Below are 23,869 nucleotides of genomic sequence, written 5' to 3'. Positions count from 1 at the left end.
ATTTCCATTTAAGTGACCATATAGCCATGGGCTGGAACTGAAGAAGTGAAGGGAAAGTGTTCTTCCTGGGTCTGATGCCTCACTCCTGTGATGGGCCTGAGGACACCCAGCTGTCCTCTCACTGAGACAAGTAGCAGAGAGTGCCCAGGAAGCAGCTGGGATGGGGTGTAAGCAGCCACAGCCATCCTCCCTTTAACCCCCTGGCTTTATAGCAACAGGCATTCAGCAAGTTCGAGTGAGGTAGTGGACACCAGCACACTGTCCCTTTGTAGTGCTCAGGATGGTGGGTGGACTGTCCAGCAGGATCTGCTCTCACCTCCCACCCAACCAACACTGGGAAATGCTGACCACCTCCTCTTTGCCAGACGCAGTGGTGAGCCCAGCAGGGCACTGGTGGCAGAGATGTCCCCTTGCACAGCATCCTCATCAGCTCATGTGTGCTTTGCATGCAGGTGTCACACTGTGAAGCAGAGGCTGGCAGAGGCCATGGATCCTGCTGGGAAAACACACATGGTGTCAGAGGAGTAGGAAGGATTATTATGGCTAAACTGTTCCATGCATTTAAAACATGCCAACATATGCACAGGGTATCTGTACTATGCAGAGTAAGAGTTAAGTCTGAGCAACAATGTTATCCTGACTTGTTTTAATGCAGCACTGGTAATTAAAAGTGTGCTGGTTTTATTAGCTTTGGGATGGTGCATATGCTCAACACTGTCTCTGTTGGGGTTGTTCTTGTCCATATTAGCATATATCTGGAAAACAAAAGTGTTCATTTCTGAAAGACATGATCATAAAGAGGTTGTGTTGTAGAGAAATTTTCCTTCCCTTCCTTTCCCCTTCCCTTCCCCTTTCCCTAACTGCAGCCCTCATGAGAACCAGAGATCACCATTCAACTCTCTAGCCCATCCTGGGCCAGGTTACTTTGGTCACCCTGGGCAAGCAGCCAGATCTGTCTAATACCATTATAGTCTTTCTCTCCTGATATTGAAACACAGAACTAATTTACCTCACCTTGAAAACCTCTGAGCAGACAGAATGGGCATTTCCAAAAGATGTCAGGTCATACACTAAACAGTAACTTCAGCTGTTGTTTAAACCTTTGTGGAAAATAAACAAATGTTCTGAGGAAGCCCTAAAAACTTTGAATCTTGGAAGAAAACACTTCTTCCAGTCACTCAGCTGGTAGGCACTGCTGGGTTACCGTGCTTGCCACGGTGGCACAACCAGGTCACAACCACGAGGCACCTGAGGTTGGTTTCTGGGCTTCAGCCGTTGGAAAATGCACACTGAAACCCATAAGATGTCAAGGAGAGCTCCACAAGAAAAAAAAGTGCCCTGAGACTGTGGCTTAGGCAAGTGGCCAGGGCCCAGAGTATCACAGCTGTGCCTGAAGCCAGGCACTTTGCAACCAAAAAGCCAGGGTGCAGGTGACACCAGGCAGCCTGCTCCTACCTGCCCCAGGGTCTGATCTGGTCTATGGATGGGACCAAATGGTGGCACACTGGGGGCTACAACTTGGTTTCTGCTGTGATTGAAGAGGACTAGAGGAGAATTTTGTTGCAACGATCCTGGAGGCCCAGGATACAGAGCAAATGGGTACCTGTGGTTGACTTTCACTATATCTACAGGTGAGACAGTCTTCTACCACTTGCTCTTAGCCCCCAGTATCATACAGCATTTTCTTCTCCAACGACTCATTGCCTTACCAAAAACACTTTAATGACAAGGTAACTTGACTATTTTATTAGTCACTATATTCAAAGGAGCAGCCTGTGCTAAGGCACCAAACTAGCAAGATCCAAGGGGACAAAAGAATCACAAGACCAGCAGTTGGTAGTGCAAGCACCTAAATTTCCTGTCTGTGCCTTGACAAAGCTGCAGATTGAGTCATGTTTCCTGACATATTAATAAAAAGGTTGGGTGCGTGGGAAAGGGGTAATGGGTGGTGTTTGTTCCTGCAGAGGAAAAACAGAGAAGCACCTTGGCGTCCACAGAATTTTCCAAGCCCATTTCTCTTTGCTTATTTAAGAGGTTATCTTTTGTTTTTTTTTTTTTTTGGTTAATAAAAGCAAGTTTACGGAGATATGAAGACAATAAAAGGCAGTGCCATTTCCTAGCTAGTGTTGGATAAAGGTGACAGGCTGAACAAAATCCTCCCCATCCTTATAATGTTCCTCGTTTGATTACTTACAAATAAACCAGTTTAATCAAGGCTTTGAGATACAAACACCACATGGCCATATTAACAGGAACAAGGGAAAGGAGAACACAATAATCATGTTACCTCTGTCCCTCAGATTAATTACCTAGATAAAATATGCTTTTACCTCATTCTAGACAAAAAAAAAAAGAAAAACATTTTCTGACCAGCAATTTAGGGAGGCATGCTGCTGTTAAAAGCCAGACCCAGCTGATCCTAACTAGGTGGAAAAGATGAGACCCACAGCCCTGACAAGGACAGGCTCCTCCTACCCCCTGCCAGGCTTGTGCCTGCTGCTCCTGGGGCTGCAGGACAGAGGGATCCATTTTACCCCACCCCAAGATTTTTTTGGCAGGTGTGATGGAAAAAGGGTTTCCTCTTCCCAATGCTGAAGAGGGTGGAAAGCCACCTTCCCCAAGTGAACAAGGCTGCTGCAAACACCTTCTCATTGCTCTGCTTGAAAGAGCCCAAGGGGAAAACATACATGGCAATGAATACCTCCATACTGCTGCCAACCTAAACCCTTTCTCGATGGAAAATGAAGCCTTGTGGCTTCCTGTTGTAAGGGAGGAGGATGGAGTGTTGTGTGGACTTGCAAGTAAAGGCAAGGTAATTTTTGTGAATAAAATGAGAGGAAGCTGGTAAGACTTAAGGACGCTTATCTGTAACTCCAGAGCCAGAGAGCACCAGATCCCTGAAAATGAGTGGAAATTGAGGCAAAAAACTAATGACTGCTTGACAACAGCACTGTTGTGAGTTGGTCCTGACCTCCCCATAAACTTCCTCCACAGGAAGGAGGAGCTGCTGAATTCACAGCTGAATTCAGTTCAGCCTCCTTCCCACTCATCCTCAAGTACTTGGCTTTGGAAATAACACTGCTGCTAGGAAAACCATTCATAAACCTGTATTGCAAGTTTTACACACCCAGGCATTTTGCAGGTAAACTGAGTAGGTATTTGATTCAATCTCCTTTCTGCCCACAAAATATTCCAGGTCATATGTTAAAAAAATAATAAATAAGTGCAGTAGCAGCCATAAAATTTGACAAGGTGAACATTTCAGAGTGAAAAAAAAGGTAAGTGCCAACTTTTGAGGAGTCAGCCTGTTGGAGAGGCATCCTCACTCCATGAAGCTGCAGAGGCATGGGCAAGGGTTGCACGCCCTCATCCCACCAACCCACCACCCTACATGGGGTGAAGCCAGGGTAAGGCAACACTTACCCAACCATGGTAGCAACAGCCTCATGTCTGGCTGTGTTTGCAGCCGAGCCAGGCTGGGAGCACACAGCCCCTCCTAAAACAGCAGCTGCACCGCTTGTGTTTATTAAAGCCTTTCATTGCATAATTGATCTCTGGTGAACCCTCATGAAGCAGCAGATGCAGGGGATTCATACTGATGCTTTCAATAACCTTGGATTAATTATAAATAATCATGTATAACTGATAAAAGTGATAAAACAGCTCTGCTTTATGTCTATGAAAATATTCACTGCAAAGCCCCCAGTCCTCAGACAACCTTTATTTCCCTCCCTGACCCTTGCAGGCAGAGGCAGAGCTTCTGGCCTGTAAACAGGCACCAGCAGCACTGATCCCTGGTGGGTGTTCAGCATCTGGGTCCATCAGCAGAGGTGGCATCAACCCCATCTCATCTACAGGCAGCACTGCTTTGGTTTCCAGCTTGGAAGGTTTGTCAAGGTAAGGCATTACGGCCACACGCATCACTGATGAACCAGGTGTGTCTTGGTCCTTGGTCATGATGTTAGGCTTGACATGATATTTGGAAGAAATTCTCCACTATGAGGGTGGTGAGACACTGGAACAGGCTGCACAGGGAAGCTGTGGATGCCCCCTGCCTGGATGTGTTCAAGGCCAGGTTGGATGGGGCTTGGAGAAGCCTGGTCTGGTGGGAGGTGTCCCTGCCCTTGGCAGGGAGGTTGGAACTGGATGATCTTTAAGGTCCCTTCCAACCCAAACCAGTCTATGATTCTATAAAGCAGCCATTCCCACTCCTGAGACCACACAATTGTGGTCACCTGTGTCTGCAGTGCCAGACAGCCTGGGAAAAACAGCCTCCATGGGGCCACTTGGAGAGCCAAGGGCTCCACTATCTGCATGGCTCTCTGAAGAAGGGAACATGGATGTGTCTCTGTGAAAGCAAAGCCTTCATTGCTTTGCTGAAGTAAAGGCTGCAGGAGTTTGTATCTGAACAGCTTGTGGTCAGCTGAGCATCCAGTAAAAGTCAAATTCATGACCCACTAAGTTAGCAGAACGCAGAAGAATCAAGGCTTTCCAAAACAAAAATCTGACTCCTTACTTCAAGTGGATAAATATATATTTAGGAGATCCCACTGGGAAAGTCTCAATCCTCATATCCAGTTGGCAGAAATGGGAAGGCAGTCCAAGCTCAACTGGCTTTATTGTGTGGGGAAGCTTTGAACATCCACATGAACAGCTGGGAAAATACTAATTTCTGCTCTTTGTTTCATCTACTGCATCTGTGCAGCCTCCCAAGCTCTCACAGCAGGAGTGAAACTGGAAGGCTGCCTCTCAGCTTGCCTGGGATGCTGTGATGGAGATGGCTTGCTCATGGGCAGGGATCTCCTTAAGTAATTACCTACCTACCTCTTTGGGCAGAAAACAACACTAATCCAGCAAAATATGTTTTCTAATTACAAATTAAACACCAGTTGTGAAACATTATTGTTTATTGCCACTAAAGGTATCAATGCAAATGCTTTCAACAAGCTTCTTAAATTTTTGTAATAGAGCAATTTAGGACTTAATTATTGCTTGATTTTGCATATAAATAATTATCTCTGAATTCTAGGCTGCTGCAAGACACTAGTATCAAGGTGATGTTTTCTTTATGAGCTTTTGAGAAAACATACCAAGTACATTAGCATAAGACTGCAGAAAGTGCTCTTTGATCATGTTCCTCTTCACTATGAATGCCAAAATAGGCTCTTTTTCTGTGTGAAAAAAACAACAATCATTCCATCCCCTTCCTCCAAGCCCAGATCTTTCCTATATCATATAATGTATTTTGCTACAATAAATTAATTACTGCTTTGGTAGTTATAGTGAATAAGAACATATTTTTCTTATCAGGGACATCAACCAAACACACCTGCCTGATTTTCCAGGACTTTTGGAGCCATCCACTTGCTGCTACAGAGCTCAAGCTCCTATTCCTTTGTCTCCTCCAAACTAAAGGACACTCTTCAACAAAGGTGGAATCCAAGTTCAGTTTGCCTGATTGGAACTGAACATACAAACATGCAAGGCTGCACATGCAACATCTGTCTGAAAAGAGTTATATTCCAGCACAGGAAGGGTCAGTTTTAGACAAAACACTCACCCCTCCATCTCATGCTTTGATTAAAGAAGCTTAAGTCATGGAACAAAAAGGTCATTCCTTCTGTTATTTTCTCACAAGAAGTCTCTTACATGAGATTTTATCCTTCAGACTTTTAACTGCATAATTAGCAGAACTTATTAATCAGAAATCAGCATATTTTGGGTTTTTCTTCTAAGATGAAATGTGTCTTTGTGCTGCCAGAGCAAGCTTTTCCCCCACCGTGATTCACTTACACCTTGCATCTATGCAACAGTCCATGATTGCCTGAACTGCTTGAGCTGCCTGTAGCACTGGATGCTTCTCTCAGCACCTTGAACTGAATCCTTGATGCACAAACACTTAATTCAAGCAATACTGGCAGGAAGCAATGTTACTCAGGGAAAGCTCAGAAGACAAATTACACTATCTCTGAAGTTCAGTGGTGAGGTCTTATTCTGCCAACAGCCCTACACAGATACAGATTAAATCACTAGTGCATGTATGAAAGATAACCACGTATCTGAGAGGATTACTTATATGAGTGCACGCTCATGGGTGCCTCTTAGAACAATACAGAGAATTTTGGGAGCTACAATTCAATTGTCATAATTTCTGGTTTGCTGACACCTGTCTGTCTTTTTGCAGGTCAAAGCTTTTTAAACTCAAGCTGTAGGGCAAGATGGTAACATACAGAGGAAAGCAATTGAAATTCTAATGAGCTCCCTGTATTATTCATAAAAATTGCCTTACCATTTCATGACTAAATACCTGGCAACATGCTCACAGCAAATCTTACAATCAGGCTGCAATCGGGCACTAAAGAAGAAGAAAAGCAAATAAATACATTCTCTGTGGTAAAGCAACATCTGTCTCATCTATATGGATGAGAAATTGGTAAATCAATCACTGTGCAAGTCTTATTTCCCCCTCGTTAATGTTATCTGCAATCAAGCAATAAAGTCACTTCCTTCATAAAGGGTCTTGGTATACATACAGCTGACCTAGCACAGTTAATAAAGCAGAGATCAGGTATCAGTAAGCTAAGGTGGCAAAAAACAGTTTGCTGGCATATGAGAACTTACCAGTATTTACACAAAATCCTCTTTGCAGAAACCAGTATCTGGTACCATGTACATCTATTTAATCAAGCATGTACCAAGATGACCATCATCTGAAAGAAATGGGCCTTTTATAGGTTGCAAAATGTCAGTCTTGCTCCCCATCTCAGCTCCCTCTGCAGTGTCCACCTCCTGAGCAGCTCTCACACTTGCCTCTGGTCTGCCACTGCCAGCCTTCCCAGAGGGGACATCTCCTCTCACCCCTAACAGCAGGGCTGTGTAACACACTGTCCTGACCAGAGCATGGAAACCGAGAATATATGGGAAGGGGGAAAATATATAAAAATTTTAAAAATCTAATGCTCCCTATCAACCCTCTCTTCCTCATTTTTCATCCTTTTGACTCTTTCAAGGTATATGCTTTGCACCTGGAGCAGTTTCAGTCCTAGAAGGAAGGAAATGAAAAAGGGTTTTTCTTCAGCCACACAATAGCCTATTGTGCTCCCAGTGCAGTGAGATACTGCAGCTGGGAGACAGATTTCTATTTTCTGTGAGTTATTATGAACATTTATTTATGGTGCTATGCTACAAAGCATGAAAAGACAGGCTCAGCATTGGTAAAATATTTTTTAAATCCCTGCTTGCTATGCTGTTCTCTGAAATTGGGGTAGTTTAACTGTCTGGCAATATGATAGTCCCTCAGGAGCAGACTTGGCACTTGGAATATCCTCCTGCCACTTAGGACAGAGGCTAACGAGTTTCTTTTTCACTCCAAAGCCACCGGTTCAGTAAGGCAACCTCTGATACCAGTGGGAGCTGCTTGCTGAAATGGTGTCATGTCACACAACCCATAAATACAGCACACTTCAAAAATATAGACAACATCATAGTGCAACAATGCTAATTGGAGGCAAACACCTATCTTAGCATTCAACCCAAAATTTAACATTTATATTCAGGTGGACTCCACCAGCCGGTCTTGTGTGTGCTTGCACTGCACCATGTGCAACGAATTAGGGGGCAAAACTCCAGTGTGTTTTAGCAAAAGCTTCCAGTAGTCATTAGTATTTCTTGTATAGCTCTGAAACAGTTTAACATGGTATTAGGCTTTTCATGCTCTTTGATTTAAAGAGAGCTTTAAAGATGTTAGCAGAAACTGCAGTATAGCCTTTAGTGGCACAGTAGCATTTGTTTCCTTGTCCAGTTTTTCTCCTCACTGAGCAGCTCTTTGTCATTGGGACTGAAGACTCACAGTACACTCTCAGTCCACCACAGATTCAGTGTTTTGGAGGTTTTAAATGAGAACAAAGCATGTGTATAGCACAGATTGTACAAATGACCTTACCCGAGCTCCTTCTATAGCATCAGCTCTCTGCAGGGTTCAAAAGTGGCTTTAATATCCGAATTGAAAATAAACCAGGCAACAGAAATTAGGCAAAGTGCAACACGTGACAGAGGGCAGGGACACAGCTTGAAGTAAATGCTTTTTTTTATTACTTAGCTCATCAAAACACTTCAGTTTTATCTGCAAGAGGTGAATCAGAGCAGCAATACAGTCACTTGTCTACTGTAACATTTCCATGGAGTTTGCATGACAGACTTCATGTGCAGGGCTAACGTGTGTGTGGTCAAATCACATGAAAACTGAACCATCAGGAACAGGAGTAGCAAATTGCTTGTTGTAATCTTTTCAGTACTCAGCTCCAAACACCACACAAGAAAACAATAAATTTCTTAGGGATAGAAAGTGACGTCATATTATTTTGTATTGAGAATCCACCATTACAGGTTACCACAGTATAATGATAGAACTATTACAGTAGGTTCAGTGTTTTGGGTTTTACCATAGATATCTGACTAGGTTTGTTTATTAGAATATTTGGTAACTGTTTGAACATGAGAAATTTTTGATGTTTTGACACATTTTCTATATAAATAGTTTGAAGTACGCAAAGTTTTAGAAAATAAATATTTCAATTAATATAAGATCCGATTAAGACACATTGAGAGAGGTATAAGAATTGAGAGAGGCATAAGAAAATGCAGTGAAAATATATAAATTTCAAGTGCAAAAAGAAACAGTTTTTCTAGAGTTTAAACCTTTTTTCTCAAAACCATCCATCTCTAATAACACTAGAATACCAGCCCCACAATTGAGCTGATACAGAAGATACTATCTATTGCACTAGAAGTACAAAGCTAAGAAGAATGCATAATATTTTATTTTTAAACTTATTTACAAAAAGATATTGCACCAGTCCATTGTCTTCAGTTTAACATGTTAAGGAAAAAGCCTATTATATACAAAGTTAAAAACAGAAGTGCAAAAGCAGACTGAAAGAAACCAGAAAGAATCAAGTTTATTTAAATCGCTAAGTACAGTTTATTACCTGACCACAGCCCACATCCAGTATCATCTAAAATATTTTGTACCATATATAATCTATAATTGCAGAAATCCTTGCAATTCTCTGTAGGTGCAAGCCTTATCTTTTACTCTAACCACTGTAAGGTCTACATAAAATATAAAGGCTAACTATAGCTGAATTTAATAGCTGTTTCTCCAGGAGAGTGATGCTCTTTTAGGTAAATTGAAAGAGCTACATAGTATTATACATGTCTTTGAAAAGTAGTGATAAATCAGGCATGATGGTTTTCATTCTTCCTATACAGCATGAGGAAAAGTTTGCTGATGTTTCAGAACTGATTATTCTAAAGACACTGCCAGTCCACATCACGTTAGCGCAGTACATGGTCCTGTCTCGGTCTATCTGCCACTGGGACTGTCATGATGCATTTCTGGGGTGTAGGTAAGTAGAACAATCATGACCCAGAGATGAAGCAATGCCTGGGAGAATGAAAGAAAGAATTAACACATCATCACTGACAATCTGCTCACAGCAGCAGTAAATATGAGAGCTCCCAGTAAGACACAATAAAACCTAGTTTTGTAGAAACATTTTGATTAAATTTTTTTATATTACATAGATACTCCTAAAAAAAGAATTCTTATTTGCACAATGAAATGCTGAGTCAGACTGTGAAGAAGCCATAGGCAGAAAACTGAAGATTTTACACAAACAGCAAAAATAAAGCAGTCTGGCTTCCTATAGATTTATGATCTCTGGCTTTCTCTTCCCCTCCTTGCCCCACTAACTCCAGCTGTTCTCCTCGATACCCAGCTCCCAGCCAGCACATTATGTAATCTGCCTCCAGTGACTGATAAGCACTCCTGTGCCAACTGGCTGATACCAAACCATGTAAAACAGACGAGTTCTGCTTTCCTTTTCCTTACCACAGGCACTGATTTGAATAATTTTAATGCACATTTTAGGAATAGTAATTCTCATTCAAATTTGTCTGAAACTATCCAATAGAATAGAAGTTGCTGGGAGTGCACAAGGAACGTAACTGACAGAATACATAAGCCACATTTCTTTAGAAAAAAATAATTACAAATTCAGGTTTCAGCAGTCACAGTCAAGGTTTAAGCCCTTTATCAAAAGGTGTCTGCTACTGGCTGCCCAATATACAGTTTCTATGCAATCATCACCAAGTTCCACTACAGGCTGCAGCTTAGGTAGTAGAAGTCTTCAGTGTTTTGGTAAAAAACATTTTATTAATATATTGACAAGTCTAAGAAATAAATAGGAAGAATTAGAGAGGATAGGAATTAAACAGCCCTGTCCCTTCTAGTACTTAATAAGGTGGAAGAACCAATTGCAGGGGAAATTGTTACCTCCTTTATTCGCATGTGTCCACCTGCTTTATATCCTGAGACAGTGACAGCTGCCCTGAGAAACTCTTCAAAAGAATCATTATGATTTCTCAAGCAACCTCTTTTTCCCCCTTTCCAAGACTCGGAGCCTCAACCAGTACTTCTCAAGCAGGGTAAATTGCACACCTGCCTTACCACAGGTTGCTTAAAATGACAGACATCTGCCCTCCAATGGAAAATGGAGGAATTCAGTTTTTAGCAATTGCAAGTCTGGCAATCTAAATGGTAACTTCCTACCATTTATTTAATGGTCTAGCAAAAAAAAACCACAACCAACTTTTCTTGACACTTTTTCAGATACTAGAGAAACATGATTATTAGTCACTTAACAAGTGAAATGCCAAATTTTAAAAAAGCTGGAACATGTACCAAAACTCTACATTTACAGTCTTCTAAACGGTAGTTACTTGAATTTAAGACTGATATTCTTGCTATAGACAAATACAGAAACAAATAGACAAATATAGACGAGATTCTTGGATATATCTTGGATATATATATCTTGGATATATGGTTTGTATATAAGTACTATTTAGTCTGCTGTACAAAAAAATACATTGATCTGTCAATTATATAGCCTTTTCACATCAAAGATCTTGTAATTTCAAGTGTATTATACAAACTGATTATAGAAATTTTGCATTGAACTTCTTCAAGAAAGCTTACTCACCATGTAGATGATTACAAAGACTCTTGCTATGGGATATCGCCTTAGAAAGATTCCCAGCCGAATGCTGCTCAAGAGAAATAAAAAAAGCACATTAGTACTGCTCAATACATTCATGTTCCTCTCATTCCAGTTACCAGAAACTCATAAGCATCAGTTGATGTTATAAACATAGCTTAGTTTCCAACTTAATTTTTATTTCATGTATTCAAGACATTAAATAAAGAAAAAAAAACCAGAATTCAGGCCATAAATTCAGGCCATATTCTAATTTTTTCCATTGCATGCTAGGTTCAGAGTTTCTGAAAAACTGCTAAGACTTCAGAGTTGTACAGGTACTGAATCTTTTGAAGAGAAAACAGACCAACTAAAATCTAGGATTCCTTTGGAAAAACTATTAGATCACTACCATTCTTACATTTTATTAGGTGAATAAAACATGGGTTATCCACGTTTACTGCTCCACTGCTACAAAGCACGCTGCATTAGAGATATGCACCACTGCTCAGTAACATCTGGTAAAAAACCCATGTGTGTACTGAAGTGAATATGATACTGCCAAAGGAGTTTAATATTAAACATCACATATATAAGCTCCCAAACACAGAAATGCTGGTATTCTTCACAATTAAATTAAAGTACCATGGAAGCACAAAGGACTTTCTTTAAAGGTATCTTGCTTTCAAAGGATTAAGAAGCATAACCTAATTTAGTTTTCTAACAAAAAGGGATGCCTAAACAGGAGTAAAACAATACATATGATACTCCCCCTGAGGGCACTTGATAGTTCTCCACCAATATGCTCTTACAGCATTTATCACACAGTCAAAACCTCTGGAAGTAAAAAAGGTGGAATACAGCAATGAAAGAGGTTAGGGATTTCTGTATATAGTTTAACCAATTCTCTTGTATCACCATCTACAAGAGTGTTTTAAAAATTTACTGCAAGGCCCAGGAATATTAGTACCATAGGAAAGTACAACTCAGCTAGGTCAATAATTAATAATTTATACTGCACTTATTATATTAGCTTCGTTATTCTTTGCCTTCACCTTCCTAAAAGCGACTCAAAACAGAAGCTGTGCCACTTGAGAACTGCAAAAGGATTCCATCAATCACCAAATATCTTCCCTGAAGACACTCTTACCTAAACTGATCTATAGTGCTGGCAGCCTTGCGAACTCTGCCGTACATCCCTGCCGGTGTTGGTGTCCGTGTCACTGAACAGGACCGGGACGTTACGCATACGAGCACCTGTGTACAGGGGGGAAAAACCAAAATATCTCATTAGCCTAAAGCAAATTAAATTGCTGTTTATGTAAAACAAATTGATGGTGTATAGCAAAGATACATATAAAAATAATGTAAAAAAGAAATTATCTGATTTAGTGCCATTTTGCTGGGGGCAGAGGAGTGCGTTTGAAGGGAGGATTCTTGATAAACTTACAATCAAGTAAAATGCTTCTTCAGTTTAGTATACTCTAAACGTTTAGTTCACTAGATAGAAATCTTGATATTCAATTCTATGTTATAATAATTCCTATTAAAAGGTGTATAAAAGGGTGTTGATATTGTCACAGTTTCTCCATTCACTTATATTTCTCACACTTCGATAGCATTTCTGATACTAACTTGTATATTCTGTAACTTCTACCTTATTTGCATTTTTACTAGGCATTACAGACAGAATGTTAAGTTTCTATAATTTATAATTTATTTACCTTCAGCACCATCGATTCCTGCCATATTAATGGAAGGTCCATTAGTGCTAGTGCCTGGATAGACTTAGTTGCTGTTCAAGTCGTTCCCAGTTGATAGACAGTGAGTTTTTCTCTGTGCTCAGGCTCTCAACATGGTTTGCTTCTGAATTAGTGTTTCTGTAGTTGATGAAGCCTATTTTTCTAATTCTGTCTGACTACTACTACTTAGAGTTTTGTTTGTGAGGCTAAAAAACAAAGCAATGAAAGAAACTCAGAGTAAGTTCAAAGTCTGACCAACTGACATATTACAAACTCTGAACAAGAGAGCCTCCAGGTACAGTTGTCCCCACTGCAGAATTTTTACAGGATGATACTACCAAAATGATCATCAATGAGCACAATAAAGAAGAAATTTACTTTTACAGTTGCCTAAAAGAAAATTTTACATGACACAAGAAACTCTATATAAGATTGTATCCCTAAGTTTTCCACCTCTAATCAGATATGAACTTTTCTGATATCCCTAAATTTGAGCACAAAAATGAAAGCTATGCCTCAGAGTCAATGGTAGGCATGACAACAGCAAGATAACCCAGGCTGGCTACCATACTTGGAACTTCACAAAAGAGTCCATAAAATGTTCCACAGGAGAGGAAGGGAAATCCTGATACCAATCTAAAGGAAAGCTTCAATAAAAATGGTGAAAATGCAGGATACATTACAAAGAGCTGAGGAGCACTGGGCAGGAAGATGATTGTTACTAGCAAATAGAAACTGCAAGGACAGCAAATAGGAACAGATTATGTAATCCAATTTCCAGAAAAATATGTAAAGCAAATCTCCAGGTTAGCATATGTGCTCATGTACTACAGTCCAGACTTCAGCCACTTGTAGTGATGAAAACAGAATAAGCTGGAAACAGACTCAGTCAGATATTAAAAATACAAATAGGATGCAATGCACCAGGCAGGAGACAGAATTACAAGAAGAAACATCTGTCAACAGTATGATAAAGAAATTTGTATCACAACACAACAACTTGCAAATGCTCTGACACTGTAACTGTAAAGGCTGATGATAGCTGACTACACTATCAATTTCTTCATATATAGACAACTTTTCATTATGCTGACACACAAAAAGGCCTATGCATTTCTTCTGCATTGACAAGTATGAGAAGGTTCCAACAGGGTTTTAGGCTGACTCAAGGAAAACAGGTCCATAAACGTACTGGTGGGACTCAGTAGGGAATTAACAATAATGTCCCCTAACTCAATGTTGATGCTCAGCAGGTACATGGGAGTGAAGAAGGCAGCCAGGCTCACATGCTGGTCCCATTTGGCAAAGTCCAAGACAGAAGAGTGTGCTAGATGGATCACTGAGTCTGCAGGATGGTAATTATGTTCTTATGCCCAGTTAAAAGGATCTTTGCAGAAATCATGATGACTTAATCAAACACTCATGACTTTTTTTAGCTTTCAAAATGTAAATCCAGCACCACCTTCATCAGGTCTAGCTGGGACAGAGGTTGATTTTTCCCCCCAAAGACATAAGCACATACAATTATAAATTTATGGTATTTACTACTTCATTGTTCCCTTCCTGTACTCTCTCCACTCAAAAATTCTACTCTGCACTGAAAACAAGTACTCTGTAACTCATTACTAGAGCCTTTATATTTCTTTTGTACTAGTGTAATCAAATAAGAGTTCTAACTATTTTCATAACTGAAGGTGATGAGTTTTTTCTATACACACAGTACCTGATTTCTAAGCTTCTGAATTTCTTCCCTCTGTCCTTTATTCTGCTTTGCAAAGTATTCTTTGTTCGATACAATTCTTCTTCAGTATAATGGAGTTCCTGTAAAATTTATCACAATCACAAATAAAAGATTTTTATACGTCTGTGCATTTTGAGAGTCACTTATCTAGAGTTTCATAGTAAAACACAAGACGTTATTATACTGCAATCAAATCTAAACTGATATTTATGTCAGCTAAGTGGCCAGGATGGAAAGAAAAAAAAGGAAACTGAATGATGGAAACAGTGGCAAGGGATTATTAGTAAGGCGACAACTTACTGAACAGTAAATCTAATTAAGTTTTGTTACTTGCCATAATTTGGTGGCTATTTTTACTCTTAATGACCGGTGGTTGCATCTTTTAAAATTAACGACTGTTTCAAAACACTGTATCACCTTGCAGTGTCAGTTGCTACATGAAAACCAGATAATCAACATACCCTTGAACCATCAGATGTAACACCCCTACTTATTTCCATCTTCAAGTCAGGAACTTTATGGCAACAGTTAGTGGAAATTCCCAGATGACCTGTAACTGTATTAGGTATCAATGCAGATTACAGGTGTAAATGTTTGATCAAAAGGAATACTTCAATTCTGTAATAATGATAATATTTTAAGTTCCCTTCACTTTTTGATTTGTAGTATGAGTAAATACATTACTCGGAGGGCATAGTACAAATATATCTACCATCTGTTTGACATAATAAACATCACGTATCCATCAAGAGCAGACCTCATTCTTTTTAATTAGTTCAAGCTCTAACATCTCATTAAATGTAATTTCTGGAAGGACAGGTAATCTATATAGAAATTGTTCCTAGCAGATACAGTGTACTCTGCTTTCCTCATTAATTGCTCTTTAATGAGCTTTTTCTCGTAAAGAAATTTTTAATTGGATGCAAGCGTCTGTCTGACTCTACTGAATATTTGTTCACATGAAATATGGGTTCTTTTTTCCTCTTTTTAGCACAAGCTTAAATCAAGGGCAGATTGCTAATATGATACTCTGACAAAAATTAATATAATTTTTAGCATTTGTCTAATAGTAATAACATCCTAACAAGTGGATTAGAAAAGTATGTATAATTGGTTCCACAATAACATCGTTTACAAGCTGGAATCTTAGGTAGTAGAAGATGAAGTTTCACAGTAACCATTTCAGTATTTGAATGCTTGATTTAAAAATGGTTGTAAATTTACTATACCCATTGTTGATCTTTCCCTGCTGAATTAAATTAGATTTTGATCAATTTGTGCCTCCAGGGTCATGTTGTTCTCAATCAACAGTGAAGTCTCAGTTTATAGGAGTATCCAAAAAGCTTCTCAATTGTTAGTACTGGTTGTGCTTTCTTTGGCTAGTGACATTCATTACTTGCTGGATTTTGGATACAGAAAAAAAATGCCAAATGCTACATAAACTGGCTCTCTTATAAGCAAACTATTATAAGCTTTACTGATAACCAAACAAGGCTAAAATGAGATCAGTAATCTCTCGAATCCTTACCTGTTTTTTGCGTTCATACTTCTGTCCTGCTTGGCCATTTTATGTCTGATATTCTCTGCGAATCTTGAAGTTCTCTCTGACTGACAGCTTTACTTGCTGAGACTCCATATCTGAAATGATAGGAGTGCTACATTCACTAACATCAAACAGTACTGAAACTTGTCATAGGTAACAGCAAAATAAATTGGTATCTGCAATATTGCTTTGAAGAAAATGAAGGGAGGCATAGTGAATAAATGCATTGTCATTTATACAGATAATTTTATAAATAGTAAATTTTTTAATTTTGTGAACTGAAAAATCTCACTTTTTCCTTCCTACTGTCTAAAGCTAAAACTGTAAAGTAGGTTGTGTGCAGCTGCTGGGTTGAGCCAATTATGCAGCAGATGACTTGATACAGCTGCTTCAAGGATTAGCAGCCTTGCAGAGAAGATATAGGTGATCTCTACAGAAAGCATCTTGCTTGTTTGAAGGAGTGTTCCTCAAAAGGAGAAAACAGTAGTGAAGGAAGAGAGAAGCAGTATCTACAGTATTCCTCCACCCTGAGCACAAGTGGTGAAAGATGGAAAGAACTGGGTATTAATAATCATTTGTCACCCAAGCAAGAGATGGCTTATTTTAATATTAGGCAAATCACTTTAGAAGTAAGAGCCCTAAAGTATAAAAGAAAACAGTCCATTGTGCACAGGTGATTCAAATACACATTCACAGCCATAGCTTGCAGCTCTGTCTCATCTGCTGTATTTGCCCTTAGTTTTTGTATTTCTTCTTCTGAGTGTCTCGCTCATGCCTCAGTTCTTCCAGTTCCATTGTGCTTGCAGACTGCTATCCAGGCTTCATACCAGAGCCTTCTTTTAAGCTGTTTATCAACTTTTCTTTAGACTGAAATAATAAATCCATATATTATTTACAGCAATATTTAACAAGTGCTCAAACTAAAATACGTTAAAATTACTTTGCTTTAAAATTCAAATGTAGACATACAGTAAAGAACTGTTTTATCTGTTCTTTAGCCAAGTTCATAATGACTACACTCAATGAAAAACTTCCCTTCTGAATAATTCTTCTGACCTCCTGTATGCCTTAAGACTGGATTTAACTGAAAGCCTGTGTCATCTGTGTCAACTTTATCTTTAGAAGTGCTTGGAATGTTAAACATGTCATGTATAACAATTTGGCTTTCCAGCTACCATAAGAGAAGACAGACACTTACAGACATTAAAGACCAAACCAAGCCCTTTCAGTCCATCCTTTCTCCTCACAAAGCCAGGTAAGAACAAAATACCACAATAACTCTTCTGAGAAAAACAATGAACCATTTTATTCAGTCCACTAAATGTTAACTTGACTCTGACTTCTGATCTCATGCTCTTTGCATTTACGAAGATTATTTTAAAGCTTGTCTGAAATTACTTATTCTAAAGAGAGACCTTTACCTTCAACATTTCGTAACTTTTATAAACCAGACTTAAATTACCCAGGTTTGGACTTGGTATCTTTGACAAGCAGTGAAGACATTGCACAAAATAGCTGATTTGGCCATTGTTTATAGAATGTTGATGATATGCAACGATTCAGAATATACAAAATATTTATTTGGTTTACATATAAGTATACATTATATGCTATGCTTTATGCTATGATTCAGCCTCAAGCAGAATGGAGCAATATTCTTCACTCAAGAATACCAGAGAAGGAGCAAACTGTAGGTTACATCTATTTATCTGCCTACGACTGGACTCTCATGCAGAACACACTGACAGATTCTGCACAACTGTACAACAGTTCACTTGGATTTTTCTTCAGGTTCAGGACCTGAACTTTCATTTCAATTACTTCACTCAATCTGTAAATTTAAACTTACATAATGCAGACTGCTAGCTATTCCGTATGGGTATCATTACAGATGTCCAAAATATTTTACAGGTCACATGAAAAAACCCCACACAATTAGATTACTTGAAGCAATAACACCTTAAAAAAGTTAAGAATACAAATAAAACTGGATTTCTTACAGAAATGCTTACTTGGAGTATGCGAGTAGCTTTCTGTTTGTAGTCTGCCAGTTCCTGTTTTGCAGATTCTAGGTGGTTTTAGCTACTTTTGACTGCTGCTGAAGCTCATCAGCTCGCCTCTTTTCATCTAAATACTTCCTTTCTGCTACTGTTATCCCTTCTGCCAAGTTCTGACGCTCTGCTTCCATTTTACTCAAACGAGCAGCAACTCATTCTATTAGCAATAAAGAAACAATACTTTGTATTTAAACACAGTCTCAACTTTAACCTAGAAAGAAAAAAAAACTTAAAAAGCAATTACACGACACAACACCTCCGATTAAAGATGCATTAGAGCTACCTTGAAAGAAATCCAGCATGCTTGAGCAAGTGAGAAATAAAGTAAAACTATACATTGTTTACCTCACCAGAAATAGTGAGACACTAACAATCTTCCTAGTATTTGCATTTATTTGATAAACAAAAGGTAAGCTTTCCCCTCAAAAAATTTATGATAACTAGACACTGATAAAGATTTTCAGAGTTGCTATATACACAACAAAGGCCAAGTAATGGCCTAATAATGATCTACACTCTTGCCATAGAAGTGATCATTCAGCCAAACAGGTTTAAGATTAAATTAAATAATTTAAATTGTTAAATTTGTGTAACAATTTTTGCATGAAAAAAAAAGCACAGTTAGTCCTAAACATATTTTAACATTGAAGTTATCATGAGGAAAACCAGTAAAAACTGTCAGGCATTAACCCTCAACTTTTAATCATGAAACTTTCAAAGTAACGTAGTAATAAATGCAAAATAACATGCTGGCAAACTAGCATCACAAGGATAGGGTAGTGCAGCAGACAGCACTTAGTGCCCTGAACAGGAACTGAAGAGAGAGTTGTTGGAACTAAAAAGATTTGATTTGACCTCAAAAGCAGTCTGAAACTCCTCCTACTCTTCATGTCTCACCTGCATTGTTTGTAACTTTCTTGTTCTCGCTTGAGTGTGGAGTCTGCATCACGCAGCCTCTCTTGAAGAGTTTGAAGGGCTTGATTTTGCAAACTGCTCCCTTCACTGTGGTCCTGTATTATCCTGAAAGAGCAATAACATATTGAAAAAGAGGAAACCTAGTGTGACCTTCAGGTAGAAGTATCAACTGCCTGGCTCTCAGACTAGCTTTTGAAAATTTATCCATTAATTATCAAATATGGTTGGCTACAGGCATGAGGGCCTGGAGTTAATGACTGATGAACCTCCTCCCTGACTATATTCTGGAGTATTTAATTACTGATTCAAATCCAGCACTGAGAAATTCTTCCGATTTGTGGATAAGCAAAAGCATTTTTCAAGACCAAATCATTTTCTTGAGACCTTCAGCTTCAGGCCTCTAACACAAATATAAGTACTTTTGTACAAAAATGTACTTCAATACAATAATGAGGTGACAATTGCCCTATTACATATTTTCTGCCCCTTTTCCCACTGCTGGCTAAAACACAGAGGGCTCAGAGCAAACTCATTCAATCTTGATGCAATCCCTTCCCCATTAGTTGATTAATTTTTATTCTTAAGAGACTTAATTATCTACCTTGAATTTTCAAACATTACTATTTGTAGAATTATGCAGTATGAAATGAGGAGGTACCCGTGGATTTTTCACTCTGCAATGCTTCCAAAGCTTCTGTCCGGGCACTTAGGAGCTGATCAGCCTCTGCAGCCGCACCTTCAGGACAGCGAGCTGTGAATCCTTGGCACCAACAGCTTCTGTCAGATCATCAACTTGAGCCTGAAGTTCTCTGACCATCCTGTCACTCTTTGAATGGTCAACATTCCACTTCTCAATCCTTTCCCGGGACTTGTTCAATTCTACAAAATAAGAAGTTTATTTGAAGTTTATAAAGGTAGGCAATGCAAGGTCTTGTAAATAACCAGGAAGCACAGATCACAATTCTTGAAAGAAAGAAATTAAATACAATCATGTTGAAGTAATACTTAAATTCTACAAGTTACCAGGAAGTAATAAATGTCAGATGGCTGTCAGAGCATGACCCACAAAAATTTGCAGGTAATCTCAAAACAGACACTTCTTTCTGTGTCACACTGCATTTGACAAATTTTACTTTCCCCAGTGGCCTACTGCTGAAGAGCTCAGTGCAAGCAAGGCTGTGGAAATCTATGCATAAAGCACCTAGTTCAACTCAATGTGACAATAAGTTCAACCTAAAAAACAATATAAAAATATACCAGTGTTGAAATAATTCCTAAATACTTACTGAAGCTTCAGTTTTTAATTTTAAAAAATCACATACTAAGCTTTAATGGAAATTTAAAATTGTTTTCTAGTTCACTAGCATTTTAATATCATGGTACAGTTTGGCTTCAAAACCACAGTACCTTCTTGTGTTTCTTTGGACCTCTGAATTAATGCAGCCATTTCCTGATTTAAAGACTGAACTTCATTCCGCAGCAGCTGATTCTCCAGACGAAGATTGGAGAGCTCACGTGACTTGAAATCATCATTAGCTGAAGGGCTGGGATTAATTACTGCACTTACTGATGAATCCTTCAAGCCATTCCCTTGTGCTCCCAGTCCAGAATCTGAACTGTCTGGAGTTTCTGTATAGAGAGATGCAAGTTAGAACTAATATTTGTATTTGTAAGTTGTCTTGATATAAATTCCAATTCCATGTACTGCATCAGTTTTTAAATGCATAATATAACAACTAACAAACATCCTCCCCCTCCCTCCCCCCCAAAAAAAAAAAGAAAACCACCACAACAAAAAAACCCATCATCAAAATAACTTCTATTACAATGGAATAATGAGCTGCTTCTCCCAGGGAACTTTCACAAAGTCGGACTATTCTGCAGTACACATGCATCTAGTAACACCTTTTGTTAATCCTGCACGACAAGACATGGAAGCTAAAAAATTTCGTATTACATCACTGTCAAATTCAGGATTTCAAAATATTAATACTTTTTATGACTATGCTCCCCAGAGATGTCTTCAAAAGCTAAGAGAATAAGAGAAGAGATTAAATACACAGGGCATTTTTTAGTACAAATTCATTCTGATTTTCCACTAGGATTTTGATTTTGAGGATGTAAATTTTATTTTTAAAAAATCTGTTCATATCACTACTTAAGTCATTGTCATATCAAACCTAAATATGTAACCCAGCCACATAGCTACACATTTTTGTTATCTTTACATAAAAAAAGAAACCATTTAGAAATTATTTCAGTCAAAACATCATTCAGTCAAAACAGTTAAAAGCTTTATAGCAATAAATAGAGTAATTATCTAGATTACGGATACCAAGATGCAAATTTGTTTTTAATCATAGGATCTCAGTGAGAACAGTAAGGGAACTCTGAACAGCCCCTTTCAGAGATGGAAGAAACAACAGCCTTTCCCCATCATACACAAATACACACAGGGCATGCTGGATTAATGATGTGAAACTGATATATCCATCTTGATTTCAATGTGTAGATAGTTGGAACCTGTCATCAGTGTAAAATAACATATCAAAGCACATAATGAGCAACAATCCAAAATTATTACTTCTGAATTTAGTATGTCCCAGATGACTAACTGCTGATAATCTGGGAGCACAGACTGCAACCAGTTCCAAGCAATACTGCAGTTTAGATGTCACAATGCTATTTACCTCACTCATGAGCATCAACCAACCTGCTCCACCTTCCTTGCTACTATTGCAACAGCCCTATCATCAGAGCCCAGGGAGCTGCAGCAGACTATTAATGCTGAACAACAACACACTGACAAGTAGAAACAGTGACAGCAACTTTCCTTCCATATTTTCTCAAACCTTTTCCTTGCTTCTATAGTTTTAAGAAATGTCATTTGGCTTCCTTTTGATTCACTTAACACAACTTCCAAGTTGTCAGACAATTTATCCTCATTGCTTTGTCTGGAAAACTCAATGGACTAATGAAGCTAACAAAGCAAGAAGTTAGCCATTTATAGCACTTAGTAGATCAGATTACATCTATGGCAATGTACAAAGTATAGCACTAACTGGTTTTGTCTCTAATGTATCATAAACTACTTCAACAGATGCTAGACAGAACATCTAAGTGACACAGACACATCTGTAAAATCAATGTTTAAACCAGCATGCTCAGACTATACTTTATAACTGTCTGCTTCCTCAGTTGGCAGCTCCACACAAAAAGAATCAGAAAAAAATTCAACAGGCCACACTGAGCAAAACACATATGTTTCTTAAGTACCAATCAGCAAGGCCATATAGCCAGGTCCAACATATTTTATCATTTGTTTGTTATTATTATTACTTACTGAAAAATTACACAGCTAGAAATATGAAAACACTCTCATATTTGGAAATCATGTCTTTGTCCGTCTAAAACTTTTCAGCATACTTCTTACAGTAAAAAACAAATAATGTAAAAAACAATGCCTTACATGCTCAAATAATAAAGTATTCTAACTACATCATTTAAGAATAAGATAGCTATTTAATTCAATTTTATAGAATAAAAAACTAAATTAGCACATCAACAGCAGCAACCGAATACAGATTGGGCAGTCTGAGAGAGAATACAAATTCTGGACACTTTCCAGTCCCATTGTCCTTGGTATTGACTTGGGAATAGCTCCAGCATCTAGCCTGGCTTTATCTGTTTAGCTCTCTTATGCCTGAAGCTCTGTCATCCAACTTCCCTCTCTGCAGGACAAGCAAGCTTGACAGCTTAGCCCTCTTCCCCGGTGGAAAAGAGAAAACCTCACATCACCTCACATGGTGCACTGGACAACAGCCAACACCATCTACCCGCTGGTGAAAGTCACTCACTCACTCCCCTGTGTGGCAGCAACAGGCAAAGGCCTCTCTCTGAGTAATCACAAAATGCAGCAGCAGCGCTTCTGAGTGGGGATGTACGGGGCCTGAGGCAAGGTTATGTCATAGCTGAGGGGGGTCAAGATGAGCAGTAGCAATGAGGCAGATTGAGAATACAAAAGATTTAGGTAATATTTATGTATCCTGTTAAATTAGCATGGTATCCTAGATTATCCCCGCAATGAAAAATGTTAAGGACCCTGCTGTACTCCTCACATATGACACACTACTATCACTAAATGTTTCATGAAGTGACAGTAAAGCCATTACCTAGCCTTACCCTAGACATACTTGAGTTTTAAATATCTCTAGGTTCAATACTATTTAACTACCATTGCCTTGGCTCCTGATGGAATTATCTTCAGTAGTTTTTGCACTCTGTGTACTGGTAGATGCAGAACTAATGCTGGAGTCGAGAATGATTTTGAAGAACAGGTGCCTTGCTCTTCTCTTTTTTGAGTCCATCTTCCCATTAGGGTCTTTCTCTGAACTGTTGAGAAATCAAACAGCAACTCATCATCAGGTTCAGACTTTTTCTTCTAACAAAATTGGAGGAAGCTCTGGGGGTGGAAACACTCTCTACTGGAGAAGCAACCTCTGAAGATGTCCTACGTGCTGGTTTAACATTTGCTGTTCCTGCCTAGAATTGTGGCCTTTTGATGTTTAATATTATCAGCTGCTGAGGAGATGTAGGCTGCTTTGGATGATGTCTGGTATTTCAGCTCTCCAGTATGCTGGTGCAATTCAGAATATTCATTGCCAGAGTCTAAGTTCTTATTATCATAAGATGCACTGCTTGCTACATCTTTTTTGTTCAGAGCTGATGCAGCTCCTTGATCAACTCTGTTAAGTAGATCCTCTGCCTTATCCAGCAAGATCAGCAAGCCAAGACATGATGGATATCTGTTGATAAAGGTAACAAAATTAAAA

At 38.8% G+C, this 23,869-nt stretch overlaps 1 protein-coding gene across 1 annotated transcript; it reads right to left on the bottom strand.

Moving 5' to 3' along the window:
• Window positions 1-8,071: 8,071 nt before the first annotated feature.
• GOLGA5 (golgin A5) lies at window positions 8,072-23,833 on the bottom strand. Its single transcript, XM_030452493.1, is given in 22 exon segments — window positions 8,072-9,445; window positions 11,046-11,109; window positions 12,190-12,242; window positions 12,244-12,296; window positions 12,764-12,819; window positions 12,821-12,893; window positions 12,896-12,987; window positions 14,505-14,602; window positions 16,070-16,160; window positions 16,760-16,932; window positions 18,078-18,142; window positions 18,145-18,273; window positions 18,367-18,425; window positions 19,020-19,145; window positions 19,701-19,764; window positions 19,767-19,916; window positions 20,445-20,666; window positions 23,272-23,436; window positions 23,439-23,477; window positions 23,480-23,579; window positions 23,581-23,805; window positions 23,807-23,833. Coding segments are annotated over 22 exon segments (2,205 nt in total). The 3' UTR covers window positions 8,072-9,364.
• Between the last annotated feature and the right edge of the window lie 36 nt (window positions 23,834-23,869).

Source organism: Calypte anna, chromosome 5A (genome assembly GCF_003957555.1).
Source record: "Calypte anna isolate BGI_N300 chromosome 5A, bCalAnn1_v1.p, whole genome shotgun sequence".
Lineage (NCBI taxonomy): Eukaryota > Metazoa > Chordata > Aves > Apodiformes > Trochilidae > Calypte > Calypte anna.
The sequence above is the reverse complement of the archived record's forward strand: the minus strand, read 5'-3'. Positions and strand labels throughout refer to the sequence as shown.